The 27679-nt window shown below is 41.9% G+C and overlaps 1 protein-coding gene across 3 annotated transcripts; it reads left to right on the top strand.

Annotated features, from left to right (window-relative positions):
* Window positions 1–1662: 1662 nt before the first annotated feature.
* Window positions 1663–27679, top strand: PPM1F (protein phosphatase, Mg2+/Mn2+ dependent 1F). Of its 3 annotated transcripts, XR_011681989.1 has the most exons (8): window positions 1663–1890; window positions 11325–11458; window positions 14956–15155; window positions 16244–16432; window positions 17554–17697; window positions 18599–18692; window positions 19876–20548; window positions 26603–27679. XR_011681989.1 is itself a non-coding variant. In XM_071445426.1 (7 exons), the coding sequence occupies exons 1-7, from the start codon at window positions 1715–1717 to the stop codon at window positions 20247–20249; spliced, it is 1311 nt and encodes a 436-aa protein (XP_071301527.1). In that variant the 5' UTR covers window positions 1663–1714; the 3' UTR covers window positions 20250–27679. The 3 variants fall into 3 exon arrangements, 2 of the variants coding, with proteins under 2 accessions (XP_071301527.1, XP_071301528.1); XM_071445426.1 differs by having other exon boundaries at window positions 19876–27679; XM_071445427.1 differs by having other exon boundaries at window positions 1664–1890; window positions 11328–11458; window positions 19876–27679.

The raw sequence follows: 27679 nt of genomic DNA, 5'->3' as shown, positions 1-27679 counted from the left end.
TGAGACCTCCTCCTGCTGCTGGAAGACAGATTGAGTATCCATGCTGGTTTATTCCTCTGTGGTCACACAGCAGATCATGTCTGACAAAGCACAGTTTGTCCTGTCTGTTCCTAGAATTGCCATTTCAGTGTTGGTTAGTTGTGGTGTCGAAAGCAGGGTGTCCTCGTGCTTTGGTGTGGAGCTGTATCTAACCACTCCTGCAGTGGGTGCCACATTGCAAAATCTCATTGTACAAATATATAATACTCTCTCCTTTCCTTCCATGGGCTCATGGCTGAGCATGTCTGGTCATCTGCTCAAGTGCAGTTTGTGTCATCTATAGCCCCAAAATGGTTTCAGCACTAGTTGAGGTCAGATGGGAGGAGCAAAGGCTGCTGCATTTCAACACAGAATGTGCAGAGAGTGACCTGACATGGGATTCATTGGCAACAGAGAGGAAAAACAAGTCCCTACAAAGGTAATTTACAACTCTGCTGTTTTAGTTGGCAAAGTGTGTGCATTTACTGAACCAGAGAACACAGCCCAAATACCACAGCACCAAGCCTGTTCCTCTGATCAAATGTTTGTTTATACACTTAGAGCTCAAACATGAACTATGTTTTACAGTACTGCTTAGAAGATCCAGCCATAGGTAGAAGTTTCTTTTTCTGTAATTCTTTTTAGTTCTTTCTGGTAAAAGCAGGCTATTTGCAGGAGCAAATAGCTTCTTTTCAGGGGAACTATGCCATTGTTTTAAAAATCAAGTTGATGTGGTGCCTCAGAGTCATAGGTCTCGGCATAAAGTACAACAGCTTCCGGGGTGCTTATACTGATTCAGTTGTTGAAGTGCTCTTAGCTGTAGCCTGGTTTGTACACCAGGAGCTGCTCTGAACATACCTGTGTGCCCAGCTGGCTGCTGCTGCTGGCTGGGATTTCTGTAATGCTTGGAGATGATCCTGGAACTGTGGGAAACCTGTCATTGGTCATTTTCCATGACTTCCCAGCTGGGTGGGAATGCTTTCCTCTTCTTCCAAGCATGGCTTTTACTTTGGTTATTTGCAGACAAACCTTTGCTTGGAAAATCTATTTGCACCCTCCCCATTTGCATGTCTCTCCATGTCTGGTTTGTCAGGGTGTGTAATTCTTCATAATCTAATGTACAGTAAGCATTTTAGGATAGAAAAGCCACTCACCTGGGTCAGTACTCACCTTGAGTACTGTGTGCAGTTTTGGGCATCACAATGTAAAAAATACATTAAGCTATTAGAAAGCATCCAAAGGAGAGCCACGAGGGTGGGGAAGGGTTTGGAGGGGAAGCCATAGGCTGGGTGTACAATACTGTCAAGCATATGGTGAGATTTTTGAGGTGATCCTGATGGTCCCTTCTAATGAGGTTATTCTAGGATTCCATAAGTGCTGAGCGCGGGGAGGGCTCAGTGAAGAGGAACCCTGGGAAACACCTTCGTGCTCCTTTCTGCTGTTTTCAGCCCTTCTCTGGTGGCAGAGGGTGTGTGGAAGGAGAGCACCAGAAGCTGCTCTGGGCAGAGAGCGGCAGAGACTCTCTCGTCCCGCCCGTGCCTCTCGCCGCGGGCCCCGGGAGCCCCGCCCCGCATTCCAGGCATTGTTTGCGGCCCCGCCCCGCCCGGGCCCGCCCCCGCGCGGCCCTTAAAGGGGCCGGCACCACTCTTCGCCCCGGCCCCGCCCCGCCCGCCCCTCCCGGCCGGGCAGCGCCGCCATGGCGCTGGAAGTGGAGCCGTCCGCGGCTCCCCTCAGCTCCTTCCTGAGGGACTTCCCGGCGCCGCTGGGCCCGGGGGAGCCGCTGCCTTGGAGCTCCGCGGGGAGCGGCGCCCTGAGCAGGGCCGAGGTGCCGGGCGCGCTGGCCGAGCGAGCGAGGAGCCTCCTGGGCAGCAGGTGAGGGGACGGTGGGGCGGGCAGCGACTCCGGCCGGGCTGCACCGGGGGCGCCGCCGGCGGCCGCTGTGAGGGAGCGGGGCCGCCCCGGCACCGAGGCCGCAGCAGGTGCAGGCGCGGGAGGCGCTTCCTCCTGACGCGGGGCCCGCCGGGGGCGGGGGAGAGCCCTTAGCGTCTCCAGGGAATTTTAGGTTTGGAGATTTATTTATTATTATTCCCCCTTCTGAATTACTTTTGATGACTGTTAATAGCATGCTTCTATTGAGGCCATAGGCCTTCGGCCCTGTGCCTTCATAGGATCGTTTGTGTGTGCTTTTCAAAGCTATTGCTCTCCCGCTCTCCGTGCGGAGTCAGTCACAAGCCCGCAGTTAGCGCGGCGGGGCCGTTCCGGTGCTGGAGTGGCAGCAGCGAGAGCTCAGGTCCCTCAGGGCACCCGTGTGGTCAGCCGGAGGTCGGGGAGGGAGGCAGTCCCTGAGGTGCCTCGCAGGGCTGCCAGGGGTAAGGGGCGAGCCAGCTCCAGGGGTGTTCAGCTCCCCAGCCCTCACGAGTGGGACGTGCCCGTGTGGGTTTCTCAAGCTGATGTTTTCTTAAAACTTCAGGAGCGCAGTCACATCACTGCTGGAACACGCAGCTGCTCATCAGTGATGCTTTTATCATCCCCTGACTGCATCCTAATAACCCTCATCCTGAACAGTTTAGACTTCGTCTTCAATGCTGCTAAGAATTTGATATGAGTTATTTTGGCAAGTTAGTGCTTCATCAAGAACAGGTTATCTCCCACCAATTCCCCTCTATTAATGCACTTTGGCAGTAGGGCCTGTGCACTCCAGCTGTTAAAAAGTTCCTACCACAATCTGCTTCGCTAACCTGAGCAGTGATTGTGAATGCTCTAAAAGAGTATGAGTGGTGATCAGTGCTGGGGTACTGGGGTGTGGAGGAGACTGGTTCTGGTCGGGTATGTGCTGAATGTTACCTGGAATTTGATAGATAGTAAACATGGTTTGAATTAATTGCCTTTTAAACTATCATCCACTGAGTTTATGAACACCAAATAGATTTTGTTGTTGTTGAAAGTGTATAGGTGGTTTTTAGATATTTAAATTGTCCTGGAAATTTGTCTTTAAAATCAAGTTATTCCTGCATATTAGAGAGATTATTATGGACATAATATCACTCATACCTTAAATAGTATGCCTAAATCTGAAGATGAAAAATGCATGCTAAAGAAATACAATTTCTTAGTCTGTAGTTTTAAAAGGCCCAGATAATCATTGTATTTTTTAGTTGTGCTTTGACTAAATTGCTCTTGAACAAAACACAGCTGTGTTTTGTTCCACAGTGAGATTGCAAATTCATCACGTGCATTGAATCTTTGAACTCTGTGGAGCAAGAGTGCTTCTGGGTGAATGCTTTAAAGAACAAGGTAATGCCAATCTTGAACAAATACTTATCACATGGCACCCAGTATGCCACGTGGGCCAGGCTGGTGCTCTCTACAATTGATTTAGAGAGGAAGGTATGAGGCTGTAGAGTTATGGGATGTGTTACTCAAACTGCAGTGCTTTAAAAAGCAGTATTTCTGAGCTGCATGTCTGCTGACATTCTGTTGTTGTCTGTTGGGCACAGTAACAAGTGGAAGCAGAAGAGGAATGCTGGTTTTGCAATGCTTTCACCTCACCTGTCACTCCTGGTGTTTACACAGAGAGGAGCCTGCCAGTGTCAGAAGCTTCATTTTTCACATACCTGCCCTGCAGCCAGTTCTGGCTCCACAGCCTCTCTTGTGGAGTTCCCCAAGTCCTGAGCTGGCAATTAAAAAAAAAAAAAAGGGGAAGGAGAGCTAAGGAAAGTAAAGCAGAATTGAAGTGCAGTGATCTACTTATTCTTCTTTTTACAAAGTGTTTGTGAAAAACAGAAGTAGATAAGAAAAGTGTTTTTATGAATTCTCGTGGCTGGCTGCAGGCAGCTCTGTGTTTGGGTGGAGCCATGAGTTTGGGTGTATGTAGCGTACCTGAAGTGTCAAATGTAGGGATCCCTATGGAATTATAGCTCAGGTTTGGACTCCTAAGACAAAGAGAAACCTCATTTTCCAGTTGCAAAAAGGCTGCATTTTCCTGTTGGGTAGGCTAAGTTCTTGCATGTGGAGAAGACTGATACAGCCCAAGGCCAAGACAGGAATCTTGTGTTTTGAAATTGCAGGCCTTCTTATAATCCCTGTAATTAGGAACTAAAACTGACGTCTCTGATTGTGTGAGAAGTTGCCACCTTTACAGTTTTCCCCCATGTTTGCTGTGATGGATCAATTCAAAATACAGCTTTGAAGGCTAAATAAACTTTTCTGTTGATGTGAATCCTCAGTAAAATAGATGAGGGAGTAGTAAGGAAATAAGTGATAGAAGGCTGTTAAAGATTTTAAGAAATGGAAAAATAAGGGTGAGGACTGACATTAGAAGACACTTAAATGTTTGTATAAAAGTTGTTGAAGATGCAGAGGGGGGCCAGATCAGCGACTGTGCAGGAGGTCACTGTAGTTGGGATCCAGCAACCTGCAGGCTGTCATGGCAGCAGCCCAAACACAGGGAGGGCAGCTCCTGAGAAACACACACCTCAAATAGCTCTCTGTTATTCTGCATAGCTTTAACACTCTCAAGGGTTATTGGATGTACCTTGCTGACTTCTGGTGTTGTTGCTTGATCTGTTTCCTGAGTGTGAGATTTCTCTAACACTCCAGCATCACAGAATGTATTTTACATGGTGATTAGTACTGATGAAGGATTTTTGTGTAGATCAAAGTGTTATTGGGGAAGCAAGTTTGACACTCAGTCCTGCTGGTCTGCTTTTCATTTCTGTGTTGTCAGGTACTCCATTCACACCTGCACAGGAGTTTGGGTCTTGTCCAGAAGGGCCCAAGCCAATCAAGGTCCATGGCCAATAAAGGCCCAGCAATATCCTTGGCTCAGGAGACAACATTTGGTGATGTTCAGCTTCTTCCAGTTGCTTGGAGGCACAAACCTTTGTGATTTGCAATGAGGAACGTTGTTCCTCCACTACTGATCAGGATTTCTGGTGAGAAGAGAATGGGCCAAGAAACAACTTTGATTGGGTCCAACAAGGAGTTTCTGAATGCTGTTGCTTCTCCAAGGCTGCACACATCTTCTTACATGGAAGCAGCTGGGTTTGTCAGGCCAATCCCTGAATGGCCTAATCTAAAATGAATTATTTCAACAAATTTCTGCAAATGCAGCTACCTCAGTAAAACACCAGCTAAAACAGCAAACCATTTGGCTCTCTGGCATGCCTTGTCCCTAAGTCACTCATCTGGTGAAGTTTTGCAGATATTTCTACTTTGAATAGTTCATTTAAATCAGTGGAACTGCCTGCTGCTGACTGCAGCTAAACACATGCACAACATTTTGAAGAATCAGAGCAGGCTTAAGTAATCTTGTTTTGCAAAAGTTCAATTAACATACACTTTTGGGTAATAGCTATGTTCTGATAGCCTATGAAAATAGGTGAATGTGAATGAAGTGACCATTAGTTACTTCCCAAGCTTTAGAAATTAACCTGAAATATTCCTGACTTTCACTGCAACAGAACATGAGATGAAGTCAGACCCCCAAATATAGAAATTTCATCTTCCCCTTGATAGGAGCTGAAACTTGTATGGCCATCCTGTGACATATCCAAAGAACAATGTGAGATTGCTGCAGCCTTCCTGTTGGAGGAGATTTACTACAATAACAGTTGAGAGACTTGGGTTTCCTGTTCTGCCCCCTCCCAAGCAATCTACTGTTGCCTCAGCATCCTGTTTTGTGTCTTTGTGCTTTACAATGTAGTGCTCACACTAAGGTGTGGCCCTGGTATCTTTATTTCCAGTATTCCCTTCTTTTAGAGTAGTTAATTCATCAATTCTGATATTTTGATGTCTAATGTGATTTAAATATGAGGAGGGGGAAAAAGAAAATCTTATCTTGCTTCTGATTTCCCAGTCTCTTCTTAAAATACTATTTAATCTCTTCCTCGGTGAAAGCTAATTTCTACTGTGACCTCTGCTTTTAATAAATTCCCTAAAACTTACTTCCTTATTCCTAATTTGAACAATTTGTTGTAATGCACTGGTACTTCTTGCTTGGGAATATGTTTGCATATTTTGCTCTCATAACCTGTGTGAAACATCCTTTCTGTTGTTGTTTCAGGATAAATACTCAATTTTGAAACAACATGTTTAGGGTTTAATTGAAAAGTGGCTTTTGTGGAATTAAGCCTCTTCTGTTCTGCTGTGGGGTTTTTCTTCCTGCTGAGAATAAAATGGAAGTAGCAGGTGACTCTTCACTGCACATTTTGTATAAAAACTGTTCAGTAATGACTGAAGGGCCTGAACAGATGGATTCTAGATTCTAAAGCTGCTGCTTCTGCTAGTTTCATAAGAAAAGCTGAGGAAAAACTGCTCCATGTAACCATAAGAGATGGAAATTCTGTGTGTGGCATTGTTTATGTATTTGTTTTGCTTCCCTCTTGTTCATCTCCTTTAATGACCTGATGTCATTAGCACAGGAAACAACTTCCTGTGCATTGCAGAATGTCAGATGTTCTCTCTTTAATGGATATATATTTGTACTTTTCTGGCCACCATCACCCTGGGAACTCTGGGTACTGCTCTAATAAATGCTAATGCTTAAAGCTGCTTGAGTGGAAATATTCTGTAGTTGATTATAAGAATAAAAAGCAAAAGGGAAATAAAAGCAGCAGATTGGGGAGAAAATACTAAATACAAGCAGCTTTTGTTTATGAGGAAACTTGTGACCTGCTATTATTTTGGCAGTGTGAGAGGATCTTTCACTTGCTGGAGAACTGCTGCCATTTGCAGATCTGCACTAAACCCGCTGCTGATAGAGCTGCAACGTGCTAGAAACACACCCTGAGCCTGCAGTGCCAGAGCTGAGCTCTGTGGGATCTTCTGTTCCAGAGCCATGGAGCAGATAAGGCTCCTCTCCCTCAGATGTAAGGCAGCTGCAGCTGACTTATGCTAGAGCTCGTGCTTTCAGATACAACACTTGTTCTCAACATGTGTGTGTGTGCACAGCCTGAAGGGAAAAGAGGATTACACACTGGTGCACTGGCCTGCAGTAGCACTGCTGCCTTGTTGCCATGACTTTGGTAGTAATGTCTAGAAACAAAATTAATCACTTTTTTTTTTTAAATCTGAAACGTAAATGATCAATACTTGGCCAAGACAGCTGGTAATCTCTTGTGCTTTATTTTATACAAACAGATTTCCTGACAGTACTGTGGGAGAATGTGTGTATTTGGAGTGGGGGGAACATGAATTCTTTTGCTTGCAAAATAGGGGCATAAAAATGCAGAAGGCTTTGTGTAAACATGGAGTGTTTGGCATATCCTAGAGTGGCTGTGTACCACCCTCCAAGGTGACACAGAGCTCAATTCTCTGCTCCCAGTGCTCAGGAGCATCTTTTTGGGGTCTGCCATCTGCTGCACAACTCTGAGTGCTCAAAGCCACTGTAGGCTGGGCATGGAGCACTGCAGGAAGTCTGTCAGCTGTTTTCTAGCCTTTACAAAAAGTGTAGTTGTAGCTGAGCCTCTGGCCAAGGTCTAGTGGCCTGACCTTTGATGCTCTGGATACTTCTCTGTTACCCAAAAAATTCTTTGCTAGAGACTTCTGAATGTACCTCTTAAACTGGAGGGGAAGAGGGGGAAACATCTTTGAACTGGTGACTTGTTTGCACCACTTGCTGCAAGTGTACTGGAGATTTAATGACCCAGATAAAAAATGAGTGAGAAGCTATCTTACTATATTTCTGCTTCCCAAAAGAACATGTATATATTTTGATGTTTGTCTTTCTGAAGACTGGTACTAAAAGGGTCAGTAACAGTCCTGTGATTGACCTGACATACGTGAGTACACTGTGGCTGTGGTGGTGTGACAGCTGGTCTTTTGAAATGAAAAAAAATAGATAACTAAATTGTATTGCAGAAGAGAAACAAGGTGAACAAGAGAAGTAAGTTCTGTTCTGTAATTTATGCCAAATCTAAAGTATGCAAAACATCATAATTGCGTTCTACTTCTGTGGGTAACTTTATTTTGGCCCGGAGGTATGTGTGTCAATGGAGCTTTGCATAGCTCCATTTACCAGTACTGTGTGTGTCCAGTAGTCCTGGATCTTTCAAGGAGGAGGGTGGCATGTAAGTTTAAGTGTCATCTTTATTAGCATAAGTATTGCTTTACTCTTTAACTTACCTCTTTTATCTGTACTCAGGTTTTTGAAACAAATCTTGTATTTTGCTGTGAGTAGCTGGAGGAGACGAGCTCCCTGCTCCAGCCACTGTTGATCTGACTTCAGCTGCTGGTGAGGCTGTGATGCCTCGTCTGCACTGTTACAACATGCTTTAGTTCTTTTAAAATATTTTTTATTGTGGTCAGAACACACCCTTTATGTTAGCAAAGAAATAGCCTGCAGCAAAGGAATTCAAGGTCTGTTTACTACTAGCCTGTGTGTGCTGAGGCTGAGTGTTTGGTGTTGCGTGTCAGAGAAATGAGGCTAACGTGTTTCTTCTAAACATTCCCCTGAAGTAGCATCCTGTGCATGTAACACCCCAGCAGCTTTCCTCTTCTTCCCAACACAGTTGGTTTTCCACTGAGGAAACAGCTACAGTGTTCCTTGTGATTCATGGAGATTAAATTATGCTTGGGTCAGCTCATCACCGGGGTGTCTTGGGCTTCTTTGAAAGGAAGGTTTTAACAATAAGTGACATTCTTCTTTGCTTACAGGAAAGGTTTGAAGTCTGCAATGGTAATTGCAGTGGGTTACTTCTGCACTGGTTGCCATAGGTACTGTGGCTGTTTCCAGATACTCTCCAGCCAAGTGAGACCTTGTAGCTCTCAACTAAAGCAGCAGTTCTTGCTCCTTTTTAATGACACATTTTGTTAACTCTTAAAGTCTCTGATTTAGAAGGTGAACTTAGAGCTGGTAAATGTTGAACCTGAATGAAAGATGCTACTCCTTGGAGCTCCACTTACTTGAGCTCAAGTGAAAACCAGTCTTGCCAATATGGTAATGCTGTGATGAAGATTTAATAAAGTAATCACAAATATGTTCTGTTCAGAACAGAGTTTGAACTAAATAGGTTTGGTAATTTTTAGACTTCTATCTTTTTTCAGTGTATCAGAATCAATTATTTGATGTTGTTGCTGTCTGCATAACAAAATCCCAATGAACAACCACTTTCTTATAGATTTGCAGAACTATCGAGTGGGAGGAAATACATAGGAAGCAAAGCTGAATGAAGCATATCAGTACTGAGGAATCACAAAATTTCCTTCTTAGGAACTGGGTGGCAACTGGAAAAAGTTAAAGGATGTGACATAATTTGTAAATTTTCTCTTTGTTATGGGTATCCTGTAAGCAGAGATTTATACATGACTTGTGCATTATAGCACTTAGTAGATTTCCTTTTGTTTAAGCTGCTTTTTATGGACCCAGTTCAGCAATTCTGGACTCTGGAAAGCAGAAATATACAAAATTTAAAATCAAAGAATTAAGCCCTCTTCTGATCTTGAGCTGTGAACCCAGGCTAGATATTATTTTTTTCCTCCAGTATAGCAGAGAAATTCTGAAGATGTCTGAAGCTGTGGCTCTCACTGTGCATCTAAATGCATTGCTATTTTCTTAATGTTTCTTGTCTCTATTCTTGGAGCTGAAACGTGCTTTGACTAAAGCTTCTGACTTTCAGCAGTGTCAACAACACATCTGACATTGTTTGCGGGGCTTATATTCTCATAGTCCTTTCTTTTTCTCTTACATGAACAACAACAGGAAGAAGGATTTCGGAGGGCAGGGGTGCCATTTCTGTTTTGGATATGTTTCTTGCCTGACCTTTTAAAAGATTGTCTGTCAGTGTCAGAGCCATTATAAGCAGGCATTGTTACTTTAAACGAGCTAGGAAAGGAACTGACTCCCCTAAACATATCAGCCTTAAAAAAGAAATAAAAAGCCACATTCTGTTTTCCCTTGATGTGGCATGACTGCAGCTAGCACTGAAAGAGCTGCAAACACGTTGCCATCTATTTGAAGTACCGAAATAACTCATTAAATTGGGCTGTCACCGCCACAGAATGCATGGCATAAAGCAGGCCTGTGTTGGAGCCTGCTGACTGACACAATGCTTTCTGTTTCTGCCACAGGAGGTACTCATACATGGCTGTGAGGATGTGACAAGGCCCCTCTTTCAGGAGCACAATGGCAAAATGCATTTCAGCTTGTTGTCACTGGGATCTAAAACCCCGCAGCCTTCCCCTCCCTGCCCTTCTGTGCACACAAACCACTCATTGCTGAGCAACATCACAGACCAAACGCTTCCACTATTTCATACTCCCCAGCAAACCAGTTCCATGCAGAACTTTCTAAATGTTTCCTGGGAAAACAAAGTCTTGTCCTTGACTTGCACCTTAATGTGGTATTTGCTTTGGTTGGGTAATTCAACACCTTGTGGGAATCAAACGCTCCATGAACAATGGATAAAGTGGCTTTTTATGGATGCTGATGCTTATTCTTCATTGTGCTCATAGAAAATGGCTGGAACATGTTTTGTATGTATACTGTAGTTGTTAGTGCTTGCCATGAGGCTGTAGTGAATATAGGAGTTATTTTATAGTAGCCTCCTTTTGGAGTTAGATGGGACTTATTTGTTTACAGATTCAAAAACCTTATAGCAAGTGTGTGCTTGAATAAAGCATCGAGTGAGCAGGAGATGGTGAGCAGACCATGTAGCATTATTGTGTTCTAGATGCCTACCTAAAAGCTTTGTCTAAACAACAAGTCTTGGAGCTTCTTTTCATCCTAGTCTCCAGTCTCAACTCTTTGCCTGGGTGCTTTCTTTGGAAAACTTCCAGTCAGAATAAACTGAATGATAAGGGCTGTAGGTTAGCATTAAGCATGACTTTTCTTGTGAAGGGAGGGAGAGTTCCAAGGAACTTTTTAGAGATTTGCATCTACCACAATGATGAGATCTTGATGCTGTCTGTGGTGAGATAGTTGACTGCAAGCAAGAAATGCTGTGTAGTGAGTAAAAACAAAATGTGTGTGTTCAAGGGCTGGAATTGAAGGTAGCAGTTCCCATCTGAGAGCTCAAGAGAAAGAGGTACCATCTGTGACTGGAGTGTGAGGCAACAGTTTGAAAATATGATTCATACGCTTCTTCCTCTTTACATTCTTGAGAAAGCAGTTGTCTAACTGAGGATCTTACTAAAGATTTGTGTGAATAAATATTGAACATATGGTTTGCTCTACTAGTTTACTAATGAAGTTTGTATTATTGTGTGTAATGGTTTCTAAGTCTGAGGTCACCAGCCATACACTGTGAGGTTGTAGCTCAGTTTAAACTAATGGAGTCTATTTTGCTTTCCCTTCCTTTTCTTACCAGCAGAGATGTTTCACCACTTCTTGCAGCATCATTGATCCATGCTGCAGTTGATGAAGTTCTCCAGAAAGACTTGACTGAATTTAAGCTGCAAAATGTGGAAACAGAGGAAGAAGGAGATGAGGAAAGGTTCACCTGTAAGTATACTTTTTCTTCTGTCTGTGGTTTTCCCAGAGGCTGTCTTTCAGAAGAGTTTAGTGTTTTGAAATGTTTCCCAGATATATTTGGTTAGGCTGCCTGGCAAGCAGCAGTGAATGGAACTTCATTTGCTTTTGCTGTGTAGCTGTGGGATGAAAGGAAGCTGTGCTGGTTTTGTGGGCAACATGCAAACACAGTGTCAGGAGCCCTGACTGATCCTGTGCATGGGCTTTCTGAAAGGGAAGAGTGTGCCCTTTTCCCTTTGGCTGAGTGACCCTATTATTCCCATGTTTTGACAATGACATCACAGTTGTTGTACAGCCAGACCACCACCTTCAAATCTTCCATATAAACCATCTTGCTTTTGTCTTGGCAACCAGATTCTGGCTCCTCCACATCTTAAACATCCTGAAACTCCAGATCTTTCTCTTGGCAAGTTGCTCGATAGTTTGTGGCTTTATCAATGACTTTTTCCCACTCTCCCCTATAAAAGTGAGATACTGAGGGAAAAAGAGCTTTGCATGTCTTCTACCTGATGCCTGCATTTTTTCCTGAGTGAACTGGAGAGAGAACAGACCTTGGTGACTGAGTATTGGGTTTGTGCCTTGTGTAACAGATGGTCCTACTGCATTTATGTACTGAAGTGTTTAACATTAGACTTCACCAAACCTTTAGTGCCAGTGCCAGGAATTTAAACGGAGCAGGATGCAGGCAGAATAGAGGATAAAAATGGAGAAGAGATGTCTTAGGTAAACCAGTCTGTTCTGCAAGAGGAAATACTCACCCTTCCCTTTCCCTGGGATGGATTGAAAGGCAGTTCAGTGCCCCAAACGGAGCAGTGCAGTGGCCAGGATATGACACTTCCCAGAAGCTTCTTTCAGCATTCACGTCCAGGTCTGAAACGGCAGGAGGGGGAACTCGGTTAATTAAGTCGTGCTGCACCCTCACTATGTCATCCTTTGCCCTAATGCTTGTGGCTTTCACTCACTGCAGCTACCCTGGCCTGGGGCAGGATTCTGCCTTGAGGAGAAGCTGGCAAGTATGAATTTGGTGTGGCCAGATCACTGCAGCCTCCACAGGAAAGTCAGAAGCAGCATATTGTAACTCACCTAGGATAATTATGTAGGTTTGCACAAAGCAGTTGGAAACTGTTATCAGAGCACCCTGCAGTCACTGTGCTGCAGACTCTTCATCGACTCCCATGAATTATCTTTGAGGTGAACTATAGCAGTAATACAGGACATGAACTGCTATACATTTGTGAGCCTAGGATTGTAATCTGTAGTTCTGTGTTTTATGTAAATCTTGAGCCCACAAACCAAAATGAACCCTATCTGAATAATAAAGAAATAATGTTTAGAAACAAGGAGTAATGAAGAACTTGATAGGACGTGGATGTTTTCTTGGCTACAAGCATTTGATGTCTCTGGTTACTATATACTGGGGACATTTGCAGAATATTCAGGCTGCTGTTTTGCTCTGAAGGCCATAAAGATAGGACTGGAGTCTACTTTTAAGATAGTGCAGGCAAAGTTGGAAAATCCTTGGATGAGTTTCACGTTGAACTAGTTCATGTTCTCTCTCACTATTCCTTGTTGACAAATGCCCCAGAGCCCTCCCTGTTCTGATGGTTGAAACCTTCTTTGATTTCCATTTTCCATATTCCTGTCTATTTTGTTTCTTTGTTCTTGTCATCATTGCCATTTAGACCAAATCTCTACTGACCATTCATTCCCCTATCAAACAGGATGGAAATTGGCTCATTGTTCAGGTACTTGAGTCAGCAAGGAACAGCTACCTTAAAAATGTTCATTTTTCTGCCCCCTTGGACTGTACTTGTTTTCCCCCTCTTGTAATTGCTATTACATCACTTTAACTGTACAACTTGAAGGAAAGCTGTTCCTCATGCTACGGCACAGTATGGACTCTCTTCCTGCACTGCAGTAATAAATCTGCCAAAAAAAGCATTCTTGGAATGAAAGAGAAGTGATTATATAAAAGCAACGGGGGGGAAATGTGTGCATGTGTGAGTACCACTGTTTATGGTACACTGCAGAAGCATTTCTGCTGTTAAGATATTAAATTCTTTGTCAGATGTCACAAGCTTAATATTTAAACAGCAATATGTGTCTTCTGGTCAGTATTAGTCTAGATGTTTACAAATATGTAAGCTAACAGCTGTAGGCAAGGCTGTCAGAGATGCTGTCCTATTTAGTTATTTTGTGTTTGGGATGATTTAATATCTAAAGGTTTTTATAGCTTGTCCATTAACACCTACATATTAAGCAAATCAAAAGTAATTTTGGTTAGTATGTAGTGGCTGCTCATCAAAGATGTGTGTTTAAATTTAAGCTTTCAATTCTCCAGGCCCAGAGATGCATCTGAAGCTGGCCAGCTACTGTTGCTGAAGAAAAAAAACTTGAGAACCAGGAGTTGTAAAAAGGAATTCTGAGGAAGCTTTAATGTTAGTAGGAGTCAGGATAAAATAGATATAGGAAAGATAGTTCATGCACTGCAAGTCTTTAGAGTATACAGTAGTGACCAGCAAATTATTTTTGCTCTATAAATGTTCTTTTCAGTGCGTTTTGAAGTTAGTTGATTTAGCATTGAGACAGGTTTTTCCTGTTCAAATAACAAAACTTTAAATTGTTACCTGTTTGGAGGGATACTGTGTTGCAAAGCTAGACACAATGCCAAGCACCAAGCCATTCAGTCTGATGAACAAGTTTGGATTAATTGATCTTTGGGATCTGTCCAGAAAAGGATTTGAGTGTCTGGCTGGAGCTTTTCACGCTATGCCCAATGAGTGTTTACAGTTCTGCTCTGTAATGACAAAGCTGGAGAGCAGTGGAAGTGTTCTGTCCCTGCAGCCCCTACAGCCATGAGTATTTAAAAAGATAAAGATAACAGCTTAAAATTCTAATCTGTTCAGCTCAACTTTGAGTTGAGCTATTGACCTTAGCAAACATTTTCAGACTTCCTTGTTGTTTCAGTGGAAGTGGTTCAGTAGGACATAACCTGACCCAAAGCCAGGCCAGTGCTTTTTCAGTCCTTGTGTCCAAGACAACAACAACCTCATCTTGAAAGTTTTTCTGCCCACTTGATGATTCCCTTTTATTTTTCAGTATGTATGAACTCCTACCACTTTATCTTACTGATTTTACTTGCGTAATAATAACATTTATGTCTAATATAGTAGACTGATTTTTTTTTTGGGTCTTTGTTATGATTTTTGTAATGTAATCACCTGCTTGATAAACCTCTATTTTCAAAAAGAACTAGCAAGTAAAGAAGCTGCTGTTATTCTTAATTTTACACTATTTTCCATTGCAACTTTCTCTCCACATTATTCTCAGGACCTCATTTTAATTCTTGCAGAGTCTGTAAAGGCAGGGTGCTGGATAGGGAAAGAAACTCGAAGGAAAGACAGGCCAAAAGATGGAGTAGTGCAGGAAGGTGGGCCAGAGCACTCACTGTTTTGCCTCTGTGCTGGCAGTGCTGGACGGGGAGTCGCTGCAGCGCTGCTTTTTTAACAAGCTGCGGGACGTGTGCTGCGAGTGGCAGAAGCAGCTGCCGCCGCTGCGGCCCCTGGCGCGTTTCCTGCTGGTGTCCATCCACGCCATCCGCAACGCGCGCCGCAAGATGGAGGATCGCCACGTGCTGCTGCCCGAGTTCAATCAGCTCTTCGGTCTCTCGGTAAGTCTGGACACAATGGGGGGGCTGGCTGGGCGGCTTTGCAGCATTGCTGTAAGCACAGGGCCCCTGTGATGGATGGTCTGTGAATTTGTTGCCATAAGTTATTTGTCGTGTCTGCATTGGAGCAAGGACTTGGTGACTCAGATTGCTGGGGGCCAGCTACTGCCCTGATAAAGAAGCGATGCAGGGAGGATCTTGTGACTTTGGGATTCGTGTCATAAGTTATGATATGGGAAGTTCACCTAGTGTTATGTTGCTGGAGTTAAAATGTTCTTGTGACTGACACAACTTATATATGGATTGAGAGCAGCCCTGAGGAGCAGGACTTGGGGGTGTTTGTTGATGAGAAGCTCAGTGTGACCCAGTGATGTGTGCCTGCAGCCCAGAAAGCCAAATATGTCCTGGGCTGCATCAAAAGCAGGGAAGGCAGCAGGCTGAGGGAGGGGAACCTGCCCCTCTACCCTGCTCTGGTGAGACCTGCAGAGCTGTGTCCAGCTCTGGGACTCACTTCATAAAAATGAGAAGAATCTGCTGGAGCGAGTCGAAAGGAGGCCACAAAGATTATCAGAGGGCTGGAGCACCTCTGCTGTGAAGGCAGGCTGAGAGCTGAGGTTGTTCAGACTGGAGAAGAGAAGGCTCTGGGGACACCTTATAGCAACTTCCAGTGCTTGAAGGGGCTACAAGAGACAGGCTTGGAGCAACCTGGTCTAGTGGAAGGTGTCCCTTCCCATGGCAGAGGGGCTGGAATTTGGTGGTCTGTAAGGTCCTTCCAACCCAAACCATTCTGTGATCTGGAGAAGAGCAGTTGCACAAGTGCAGTTCATGGAACTGCTGGAGAACTATATAAGCAGCAGTCTGCTCCTTCAATGCCAGGTTATTCTTAAGGACATTAAGTGACTAACAGCAAACAAAGAAAAGTAATTGGCCTACAAAGTACCCATCTTATCCATTTTGTACCTGTGTAAATGGACTTAAATTGTCATTTGTACGGAAGAAAGCCCAGAATAAAGAATCTTTGCTTGTTGGTAGCAGTCTGAGCCATTTTGGTTTTGACCATGAATGTCTTCCTCTCTCTCTCCCTGCCAAAGGATGATGTTGATCGTGCTTACTTTGCGGTGTTCGATGGCCATGGTGGAGTGGATGCTGCCAATTACTCAGCAACACACTTACATGTCAATGTTGGGTTGCATGAAGAGATTGTTAAGAATCCAGGTGAAGCTTTGAAATGCTCTTTCCAGAAGACAGATGAAATGTTTCTTTTCAAAGCCAAAAGAGAGGTGAGTGGGTACAGATTAATTCCATTGTTTTTAAATAACACTGAGAACTGTTGGACAATGTGGTATTGTCCAGAAGATTCTGACAATCCAGTTTATTTCAATCACTGGCTTCTTTATGAAATTATGCTACATGTAAAGATTGTCTTTGATCAAATTATTTCTTATTTTGAGGAAAACCAGTGCTTGGGAGTTCAAGATGAGTAATTGAAAAGAAGTGCTAAAGTGATTTAAATGATTCTGACATATCAATTATTTGAGAGAATACTGGTGCCTCCTTGTCTAAACCAGGCAGCCTCTAGATGTTCTGCTGTCTTACTTCTTACCTGGAAAAGAGATTTCTTTCTGCCTGATAATATGGTTGCTATCTTCCTCTTTCTTGTCCCACCATTAGTGTCACTGGTGATTGTAAGTGAAAAATGCGTTCTATGATTTAAATCAGACTCCTCAGTTCATTAAACTTATTGATTAAACTTTGAATTTAGTTGGTCCAATGAACATTCTTTCTTCAAAACCACATAACACTGTTTGAGAACTCTTAATATAGCACTGCTGTGGAAGTACTCATTGTCAATATCTTTATTTCTGTCTATGAGGTACGAAAGAGGGACTAGCATTTCATAAGGTCTGACTCTCACTCATCTTTTCGGGGAATCTAGGACAGTTAGATGTTTTCCCTCTGTTGACATTCTCATTTAAATACTCAAGGATAAGGAGATCTGTGTGGAGCAAGGTGTCTGTAGTTGCTAGGGTGGAGAATGTGAAAGGGATTGGAGAGACGTGTTTGTTTGTGAAATGTTCATTCTACTGAAATTCAGCTCCTTTTGCTTTTCTGCGTGTCTGTTTTAAACAACAGAGCTCTTAGTCTCCTAGATCAGTTCTGGAATTAATAGCAAGAGAAGGAAGAACATAAGAGACAGTATTTATCATCTGCATATTAGAAAATATCTTTATAAACAGTTTATTTCACAGCTCTCTACTGTCTTGTACCCTCTTTTCAAGTACCTGATTTAGGATTAGCAGGTCTAATCTGCTGCATTTAGTGTGATCAAGCCTAAGTTTTCAGTATTGCCATATATCCTAGTGGGGCTTGTTGAGTATTCACACCCGTTTTCCTTCTGTAGAAGCTGCGGAGTGGCACAACAGGTGTGTCTGCACTGATTGTAGGGAGCAAACTGCACATAGCATGGCTGGGGGACTCTCAGGTGATGCTGGTGCAGCAAGGGAAAGCTGTGACATTAATGGAACCTCACAAACCAGAAAGAGAAGTAAGTCTGACTTGTTTTTTCCTCTTAAGTGTGTGATGTCAGATTCTCTCCTGAAACCTTTTGGAGTCAAGCCTTTTTAAGTGTTTGGTGCTTTACCTAATTACATATACTGCACAGGATGCATGGGATTAACAATTTCTTGTTTTGTGTCCACTCCTGTGTCTTGACAAGGTGATCCTTACACCTTTCCTGCTTGGAAGTACTAATGAATGGTACTGATAGTCCTGACTTCAGTTCCTGCTTAGACTACTCAAAATCTGCAGGAATTGAAGACTTTCACAGGCTTTTTGTGTGTGAATTTAAATCTGCCTGTTACAGAATATCTTAGTAATTTGAGATTAATAGCAATTTAAAATATTAACAATAGTGCAAATCTTTCATTATATGCAGTACTGTCAGTGAAAAGCTAATGCTGATCTCTTGGCCTAACTGGCTTAAATTGTATTGCATTTCCTATCTATTTTCATAGCCAGATATTTTATTCCATGAAATTGGATGGGGACTTTGCAAGTTTAGCTAGCATTGCATGACCCTTTGCCTTCACTGCATGAATATTTGTAACAACTGAGTAGTTAAATGAGTATCAAGGCAAAGACTATTGTTACTTAGCTTAGTCATCATGTATTTCATTCTGAACATTTATATATTCACCCAGCTGCTCTATGGAATGGGAAGAAGTGGCAGGAAAACTTATTCATCCATATGAGAAAGCTTGTGATGATATAAAAACTTGAGAATTCTGCTTTTCTGTGGACAAGCCATAGGAGGGATGGAAAGTAATGGCTTTTATCCAGTAATCCTATGTGCCTGTTTCTGTGCTAGATTCTGATATGTTTGCTATATTCATTGGAGAAATACACAAACTGGAGCAGCAAACAAAATGTATTCCACTGTTTTTCAGGATGAGAGAGCAAGGATTGAGACTCTGGGTGGCTGTGTAACCTACATGGACTGCTGGCGGGTCAATGGTACCTTGGCTGTTTCCAGAGCAATTGGTGAGATTCTGTACAGATCAGAATCTGGAAACTTGGGATTAAATTTGATTGAAACACACCTCCTGAGACTGTGTTTACTGTAAATGGTGTCTTGTTCAGCATCAAACAAATAGTAAACCCCTTACTGTCTTTCCCATAGGCAAGGACTTACATGCCTTGCAGCTACATCAGCTTATTGGTTTTACCATGAGAGTAAAATGTTTTATTTTACATACTAGCCATGATAGTCCTATTTTTTTTCTACTACTAAGATCTTGCTTCCTATAAATGCCTAAATTACTGTAATGTTTTACAGTAGTTTAACAAATATGCAGCATTTAATTTGTAAAAGTGGAGGAAGCAATAAATGTTTGTCTAGCCTTTTTTATGTACTCAAATGTCTGAATTGTGAGGGGGTTTTGTCCACTTTATTATGAATGTATCTTTCTCCTGACTGTGGATCTTTCTGCTTAAGTCAAATCACTGCATTCTCCTTCAATATCCAGCAATTTGGGGCATTTTAATTGTAGTATTCTCACAATCTTATTAAACAAGCTTACTTTGCTAATTGCCAATTAGGGCAGAAAGAGAAAAAAAACCCTGAGCAATACAGATAAATATAAAGTATGAGTGGGAGCAGATTAGTATGGAATTTGTATAATGCTATTTGGATCAGTAGCAACCCATGTTTGGTAAGTATGCCCATACAAAACTGATAAGCTGAACACGATGAGCAGATTCTTAGGGCATTGTGATGTATGTCTGGATAGCTGAGAAAAATTTTATTTTCATGGCATTCTGAAGGCTGTACAGGAGGCACATCTGCGAAATGAAGGCCTGACTATCTCCTTGCACAAATATATTTCTGAGAGAAAAAACTTAGGAATAAATTCCTTATTTTCCCTGCAAAATTAGGGGGGTTTCTAAGGAGTTACTTTAATTTTTACTTTCTAAGGGGTTGCTTTTAATTTTTAAATTAAAGTAACTCCTTAGAAACCCACCAGATTTAGGTAGGTTCCAAGCATCCTTAAAGAAGCAAAAGTCTTTATGCTTATTTCATGGCTTTTAACTACTCTCATTCTGCATCAGGTACCTCTGGAACATGATCTGGCCATCCTTGAGGATGGTAAAAGCAATGGATGGGTAAAGAAGGACCTGTTTACATCTGAAGTAATCAAGCCTTTGCTTTGTATGTTTGTCTCAGGTGACATCTGCCAGAAGCCCTATGTCTCTGGTGATGCAGATGGAGATTCCTTTGAGCTGACTGGCTCAGAAGATTACCTGCTCCTTGCCTGTGATGGATTCTTTGATGCCATCAAGCCCCATGAGGTTGTAGACTTGGTGCTGGATCATTTGATGCAGACCAAAGGAGTGGGGCTCAAAGCAGCAGAGAGACTGGTGGCTGCTGCCAAGGAGAATGGGTCCAGTGACAACATCACTGTGCTGGTGGTCTTCTTGAGGGATCCTCAGGACATCCTGGCAGACTGTCTCAGAGACTCTAAGAGCCCTAGGGCTGATGATGATGCTCAGAGCTCACCCTTCACCTTCCTCAGCTGTGAGGCAGCAGCTGAACAGTGACAGAATCTGTTTAGTCCAGAAGGTTCAAGTAAGTTCACGTAAGGAACTGTTTTCCAATGAAGAAGCCTCTAATACAGTGGGCACAATGTATCAGGAAAAAAGACAAATGGACAAATGTGGAACAGAAAGGCAAGACCCCTTTTACTGAGTTCTCATTTGTCTTTCCCTTCTCCCTTTTCTCCCCCCTCCCCTGAAAAAACACTGAGCGGACATGGAGATCTGTACAGCTATTTCATCTCTGGGAGCAGACACTGAAGTGTGTCCCAGGGCTGTTGGTCATAGCCCTCTGTCCTGGAAGGGTAAGAAACCATAATAGGTATAAGCTAATGGATGAGAAGATGCATTTCATGAATTCTGAGTGAAAATTTGAATTAGTGCTTTAAAAGAGCACTGTATGTTGTACTTAACTGTGATGTTACTTTGGAAGGTGGAGGGGAGAAGGTGTCCCCACCACAGAAAAGCTTCTTCCTGTGTGTGTTGTGTAGGAACAGACTTGGGGTGCAGGGACTGGCTGACTCCAGTGTGCTGTGTAAGGTGCTTATGGTTTGTACCAAAGATAGTACAAGAATGATGTGGCCTCTTTATTCAAACACAAACATTTAGCATTCGTGTGTATGGAGAGGAGAAAATAAAACTGGATGCTCCAGAAAAGCAGGAAAACTAGCTAGAAATATCCCAGGGAAAATGATAGAAAATCAACTGCTTTCTGGGATGCTCTGGTTTATAAACTGGAATCTGATATTTAACTGCACTGAATTATTTCTCCCTAAAAAACATGCTTATTGGCTATTTGGCTACCTGAAAAGACCCCTCTTGTGGTATTTGAGAGAGATCTTTACAGTTTGTGTGCTCAAGCAGGTAAATGTCCTCTTCCTGCCACTATTTTGTGTACTATAACAAAGGAGGAATTTATTTTTCTTGTGTTTATTTGTTAATTTTCTGAACTTTACATTTGAGGAATGTTTTGCAGTGTTACTTTATTTTGTTGTGGTTTTTATTTAAACTGGAATTTTCAAGTGGCTCTGTCTTTATTACCTGGTGTAAAAAAACTGACTACCCTCAAGTGCCTTAAATATTTCACCCAAGGATTTCTGGCTGCCTATCATAGTCTGGTGAGCCAGTTCCTAATTTTTTTAATGTGATTTTTTGTTTTCATTGATGCACTTAAATGTTTCAGTTTGCAAATTATTTAGTGGTAACTAGGTTTCAAGAAAACATCTTTCATTGTTGCCAAATCTTGTGGTTTGTAGTAAAAGCTTTGCTGTGACTTACTCCCTGCCCTGTGCAGAATGCTCTAGACGTTTAATCATAAAGTAACAATCTGAGTAATTATTTCATTTAAAAAGTAACTTCTGGCCTTCACAAAAAATTTAGTAACACAAACTAGAAACAGTTTAGTAACAAATTTTTTTCCTAATGGAAGGTTAATTTGGCCACACTTCATGAACCTTTTGGGTCAGAATAACTTTCTAAGAACTGTGAAGCTCAGAGGATGAAAGAAGTGTAATGAATACGTGAGGGTGTTTGCACAACTGCTCCATTCATGATGTGCTAGAGCCTGTGGTTGTGTTTTGTCTTGCCTGGCCAGCAGGACTCAACAAGATCTAAAGGCTCAATGGTAAATTTGTTATTAATTTCAGTGTCTAAACAAGAAGTGTTTTGCATCTGGCAGCGAGAATGTATGCCACATTTAGAAGCACATGTCATTGCAATATGTCAGCCCTATTGATTAAAATATGGTGAGCATTAATGTTGCTTGGGGAGGAAGGTGAGGCAGAAGAGCTGAAAGGCTCAGAGGAAGAACAGAGCAGCACTGTCTGTGTCCCCAGTCTCTGGATCCTTTGCTGATGTGGGATGGTGCAGTGACCCCAAGGGTTTTGCTGGAATTACTGAGGATGATCCTACAGTTTTTAATGGAGGAACTCCTCAGTGACCTCCTCTCTCACTGCACAGCAGCTCACACAGCAACTGCCTTGTTTTGACACAGGGGCTTTTCTGCTGAGAAGGCTGTAAGCAGTTTTCCACCCTACATTTTGGTGTCTTAAAATGTATGGGGAAGGATTTCCATTATGGCAGCCTGGTGGGTGGGCATCAGTGTTTTCAGTGAGCCTTCTTCAGTTAAGGGAGCCCTTAGGCTTGTTCAGTAACCTCCTTGGCTTGATCAACTCCTCTGTCTTTGACTTCTAGCCAGATATTCAATTCCATGCTGAGTCCTGATGACCACTAGTGCCTCTTGGTGTCTTTGAAATAGTTCTATTATTAATAGAGTAAGAATCATGCAGAATTGATGGCTATCTGAGGGTTATCAGGAGAGGGGAAAATTATTGTATTTATGAAGGAAGGTGTGAAATATTGGTAAGTTCATGATATGGTTTAGTTTCTGAAATTTGCCAAATTTCCTCAAAGGTGAAAGGGATTGAACAAGCCAAACTCTTTGTAATGGTGATTTTTTTCAATCTTTTCTAGGCAGATTTGCATTACAGAGGAAAGAAAGTCCTAAGTCTTTTGATGGATGCTTGCAGCTATGTGAGAATATAGTTTTTTGTTTCAAATTTGATAATTTCTGTTTTATGGGAGCTAAGTGAAGTGGGCCTTTAAAAAGCTGTCTGTGGCAATCATAAAATCTAATTCTGAAGCAATGCTCTAGGGAAGAAATTCTGCATTCTTAGAAGCTGTTCCCTTACATTTGCATTCATTCTGACTGACATAGTGCTTCATTTCTTTGAGATGTAAATGAATAGGAACAGTCTTTGAGAAATCAGAGAGATTTCAGCATGGATTAAAAGGATTTCTCTCATTTTCAGATACTTCTTACTAGCTTTAAAAAGTCTGGTCAGGTCAACAGAAATTGTAATGGGTCAAAAAAGGCAATTTGTATCCCATAGCTAGAATAAGTAATTCCTGATGTGTCATCTACAGGGAAACCCCAAATACGGTTTGGGGGAAGCTGTAGAAATTAGCTGAAGTATTGAAGACAAATGTTCAATAATTTTCACGTCTTACTAGACCCCAAATGAATGTCTGCTGAGTTCATTTTAGCACTCAGTAGAAGAAAAATTGCTCTTTAGAGGAGCCTGAAATTTTAAAACAGAGCACACTTAAATTCTTTTGTTGTTTGGCTGGAAACTGACTTCAGTTCTTCTGCTTAGTGGGTATGCAGCATCTCTTTTGCTTATGGGTAATTCATGCTTCTACCTTCCCTTCCTTTCCCTATCCTCTCCTTCCAAGCCACACCTAAGACAGTGAATATTCTGGGTCTGACAGAGACAAGATGAAAGTTTTGCAAATAACATTTGTTTGGGGGGTTCATTTTGGCTTTTTTTTTTTCTGAGAATACGGATGATAGAAACACAGGGAAATTCTTAGAACAGAGAGAGATTAAGTAAAATCCACCCTCTGAGTGATGGAGGAGTGAAAGAGAGAGACAGGAATGCATTTAAGTATTATTAATGCCTATTTTAAAAAGGAAGTGGGCTGGAAAATAGAGCTACAAATGTCAGTTCTTTGGAGCGAAATACCAGTGCTTGAAGAATTAGAAACACACCCATTAAAAAGGCAGAGCTCAGCTGTGCTAACTCTTGTCTTCAAACAGCCAGAGAAGGAATAGCACTAAAGTGTCCAAGGTGACTTTCTGTGACCCCTCAACACTACCATGGCAGCTAATGCTCCTAAATGGATTTTTCCAAGCATCCTCCTGTGCTCAGAGGGAGCAGCCAGCCTCTGCAGTTCCTGGTCACTGTGCAATGCTGCTGTGAGTAAACCTGGAGTATGGTCATGAGTGGAGGGGCTGGTGAGCCCTGCAGGATGAGTAATTTTGCACCGAGTGGTTACAGCAATGCTGGCAGCTGAGTAGTGTTAATCACTGTGATGACTTTAATAGCATTTAATAGACACTTATCTCCATTCAAAGTCAGATGTGATACTGCTCTTTTAAAAAGCATTTCCAGTGCCATTAACCTTCTGTCATGAGGAGCCACTAAAATTTCCTTTTTTGTTGGATGTTGGGAAAAGTACTTCTCTTGTTTTCTGAATTCTGGAGAGAAGTTGGCTGTCTACACTGGAAAACCTGTGTTCAGTTGATAGCTTAAATCAGTTATTTGGGGTTGAAGCTTCCCTCCCAGGCAAAAAAAAACCCCAAGAAACCAACACCTAAAGGCTAACCTAAAAAAGGTGTTTCCAAAACAAGTGGCTAAGAACTTTTGTAAATGGTATTTGTAAATGGCCTTGCAAAAAAGGTAACCAGCAAATACCCTCCATCCATAAAGGGCATAGACAGTAAAGTCTAAGTTAATATTCCAGCTCCACTCTTAGTGCAAATTTGACTCTGTTGGTTAAATTATTTGTATTCTTGTGGATGCAGGTACTGGATGTGCAGCACCAGCCATTGTCTGTTTCTGTTTCTCCAGTCACTGAAGTATCAAGCAAATGCTTTAGGGAGCAGGTAGGGGGATGTTAGCCACAACAGAGCAGATTGCAGATGATTCATGTATAATTTAGCTCTGGTTAAGCCTGAATTAAATTTCCCTGCTTAGTTCTATTACTGTCCCTTTTGCAATTGGGCCTGTGCCTTCAGACAGATTCCTACTAGGAAAAAATGGTTAATTTCCCCTTTTTGAGGAGCAAACTCTTCTGATGAGCAAAATGCCACCAAGGAAGGATTGGGGAAGGAGAAAAATGAGCTTTCAAATGAACGTGAAACTGCCCAATCTACATGAAGTTGTATCTCTCCCTAAACACAAATTTATAGCAGCTCTGGTTGCATTTGAGTAGTACTGGAAACCAGGGGGGTTTCTGCCAAGCTCATCAAAACCTTTCAAACAGCATCAAAACCAAGAGGCTGGTCCTCTCTGTGTTACTAAATCGAGCCACTCAACCAGCCAACCCTGTGGAGTATTTGTTTTTTAGCATTGACAGCCCTTAAAAGCTAACCCAGACACTTTCTGCATGTGTTTTGGTTGGATTTTATTTAATTTAAAGTTATTTTTATTTATATAAGTCATGTCAGCTGAGAAGGAAACAAATGGGGACTTGAAGGAGTGACTGCACTTCTGAACATGTATCTGTCATAGACACTTGTTAAAGTAATGCCTTAAAAGGAGCTGGTAGGATCTTGTGATAGAGAACCTTATCTCTGCATGGAACAGGAAACCAACATCTTCCAGAGAATCACATAAACCTTTATTTTGGTGTGACCCATCAGACCTGAACACTCTTCTGTGTCCCTGGTTTAATGCATGTTCCAAGCTGCACACGCTGCTGCTCATGCACACAAAGATAAACAAGGGACAGCTGTGTTGACCACATAGAAAATTTAGCAAGATGCAGCTTTTGTTAAGTAGGAGAGGACAAAATCAATAGGAAAAGAAATGTTTTCAAGCTTCTTGGAATGCAAACAATAGAATAAAAAAAAGCAGCCTAGAAGTGTTGGCAGTGCACTGTCGGCTGAAAACCACTGTTTCAAGCAAATGAATTTGGCTGTGTTGTGATGTCTGCTTTATTTTGATAACAAACTCCTCTCAGTCAGAGTTTTATGTCTTATTATGTGCCTTTTGGTTGAAGAGACAAGATACATTCAGTTCCTTAGAAAGTTAAATATATCTAGGCTTTCTGACATGCTAGATCCTGATTATTGAATTTTCTCTCAACTATTAAGCCTGATTACTAATTTCCAGGAGATATTGATCTATCAAATACTGAAATTATTAAATGGTTTTGGATTTCCATGCAAGGGAATGTCATTGGTCCTTCCTGATCAAGTGGGTCACTCCTTGAAGTTATTTATCCCTTTCAAGGCCGTACATTAGGCAGGTAAAAGGTTTGTTGCTTTGGCAAATGGAGGTGGAATGTGTGACCATCATTCCTGCCAGGAGCTATTTATCCTTTTATCAAAGCAATGATGCTTCTTTTTGGATGTCTAAGGATAAAGAGATAATAGCTAGGAAACCAGGGTGAAACCTTTGTGAAAAGGCATTTGGCTGAATATTGCATGATTAATGCTTCTTTCTTTGTCTGTTTTCCCCACTTTTTTTTTTTTTCTTTAGTGTATTTAATAATAGCAAGATTTTTTTTTATTTGGGGTCAAAACTTTATACTGACAAAAAAAGTCTAGTATAAAGTTTTTAAGTTCCTTTAACTTAATGACTTTAATTACTTTGAAATTCCTCTTCTGAAAGTCAGTTCTGCTCTGTGTCCTCCCTATTTTCTTCCCAATTTTCTTTTTCTCTATCTTTTATGTCCTTTTACATTGTCACCCTCTCCCTCTACAAAATGCTGCTTTTTAGGCTAAATAATCTGTTGGCTGTTAAGTCAGTTTAGTTGCCACTTTGTAATTTTCACTTCATCTGTGTCCATAGTGAATTTGGTCCAATCTATGGAGGCCTGCAACACCAAGAGTGTAAAAAGAACCATGTCAGCTAGGAAGATGAGACTACAATACCTGTTGCTTTGGCATGGACCAGTATTGGATATGTAAGAAAATCCTGAGATTTGTATTTTACTTCATAGGAATACTTAAGCTTATTTCAGGTAACAATAGCTCTCACCCTGATTACAGGAGTTCAGAAACGTTCTTGTCTGTCTTTCCTTATTCTTGCAGATAGTTTGTGTTTTCAAACATTTGCACTGTTGAGAGTGGGGGAAAAGCTTTCTGCCTTCCTTGCCCTCTGCAGCTCTCTGTCCCAGCCCAGCTGAGCAGGGTGGGAGCAGCAGCACTGCCCCAGCTCAGCCACCTCTCAGCCAGTGCCACTCTTCAGGGCCTGCCCGTGCTGTAACGCCCGTGCTTGAGGAGTGCTAAGTCAGACTCTGTAACTACTCCTGCTGACTTAAAATATATCTTCTTATCAGTATTAAAACAGTACAAGAGCAGAGCTGTTGCTTTAGGCACATTTCTTGCCACTGTGTTGGCTGATGAACCTTGAATGGAAGTAAGAGAGCCAGTGACTTTGAAATAGGAGCTGTTAGCCAAGTTTTGTAGAATCATAGTCCTTATTTATTTTATATGCTAATCTGCACTTGTGACCCTGAGCAGAAAAGCTGCAGTACAGCAGGTTTTATAAGCTGTGGCTTAACCAGTTATCTAGTCTCTTAAAACTCTTATTTAAGCTGACTGGTTTTATGCACAAGTTGAAAACCTGTTGTCATTGATCATTAAATGCTATGCATATTGTACATTCATTTACATGGATTGTTCTAATAGTGCTTGTGTGTTGTATGCTACATGACCATATTTTTTATATATGTATGTATTGCATGAGGTTTAATTGTTGGGAATTTTTTGTACTGTCACTTTTGTATTCACACAGTGCCTCATGTATCTATTTGCATATTGCAAGAAGTTGTTTCAAAACAGTGATTGGAAACAGGTGGGGATAAGAACTTGCCACTGGAGGATCTGATGGTTCTGAAGTATTAATAAAGTATAGTGACTCAAA

The sequence above is a fragment of the Agelaius tricolor genome, unplaced genomic scaffold (assembly GCF_023055355.1).
Source record: "Agelaius tricolor isolate 1412-34295 unplaced genomic scaffold, bAgeTri1.0.p SCAF_20, whole genome shotgun sequence".
NCBI lineage: Eukaryota > Metazoa > Chordata > Aves > Passeriformes > Icteridae > Agelaius > Agelaius tricolor.
Note: the sequence above shows the minus strand (reverse complement) of the source record. Positions and strands in the feature narration are given on the sequence as shown.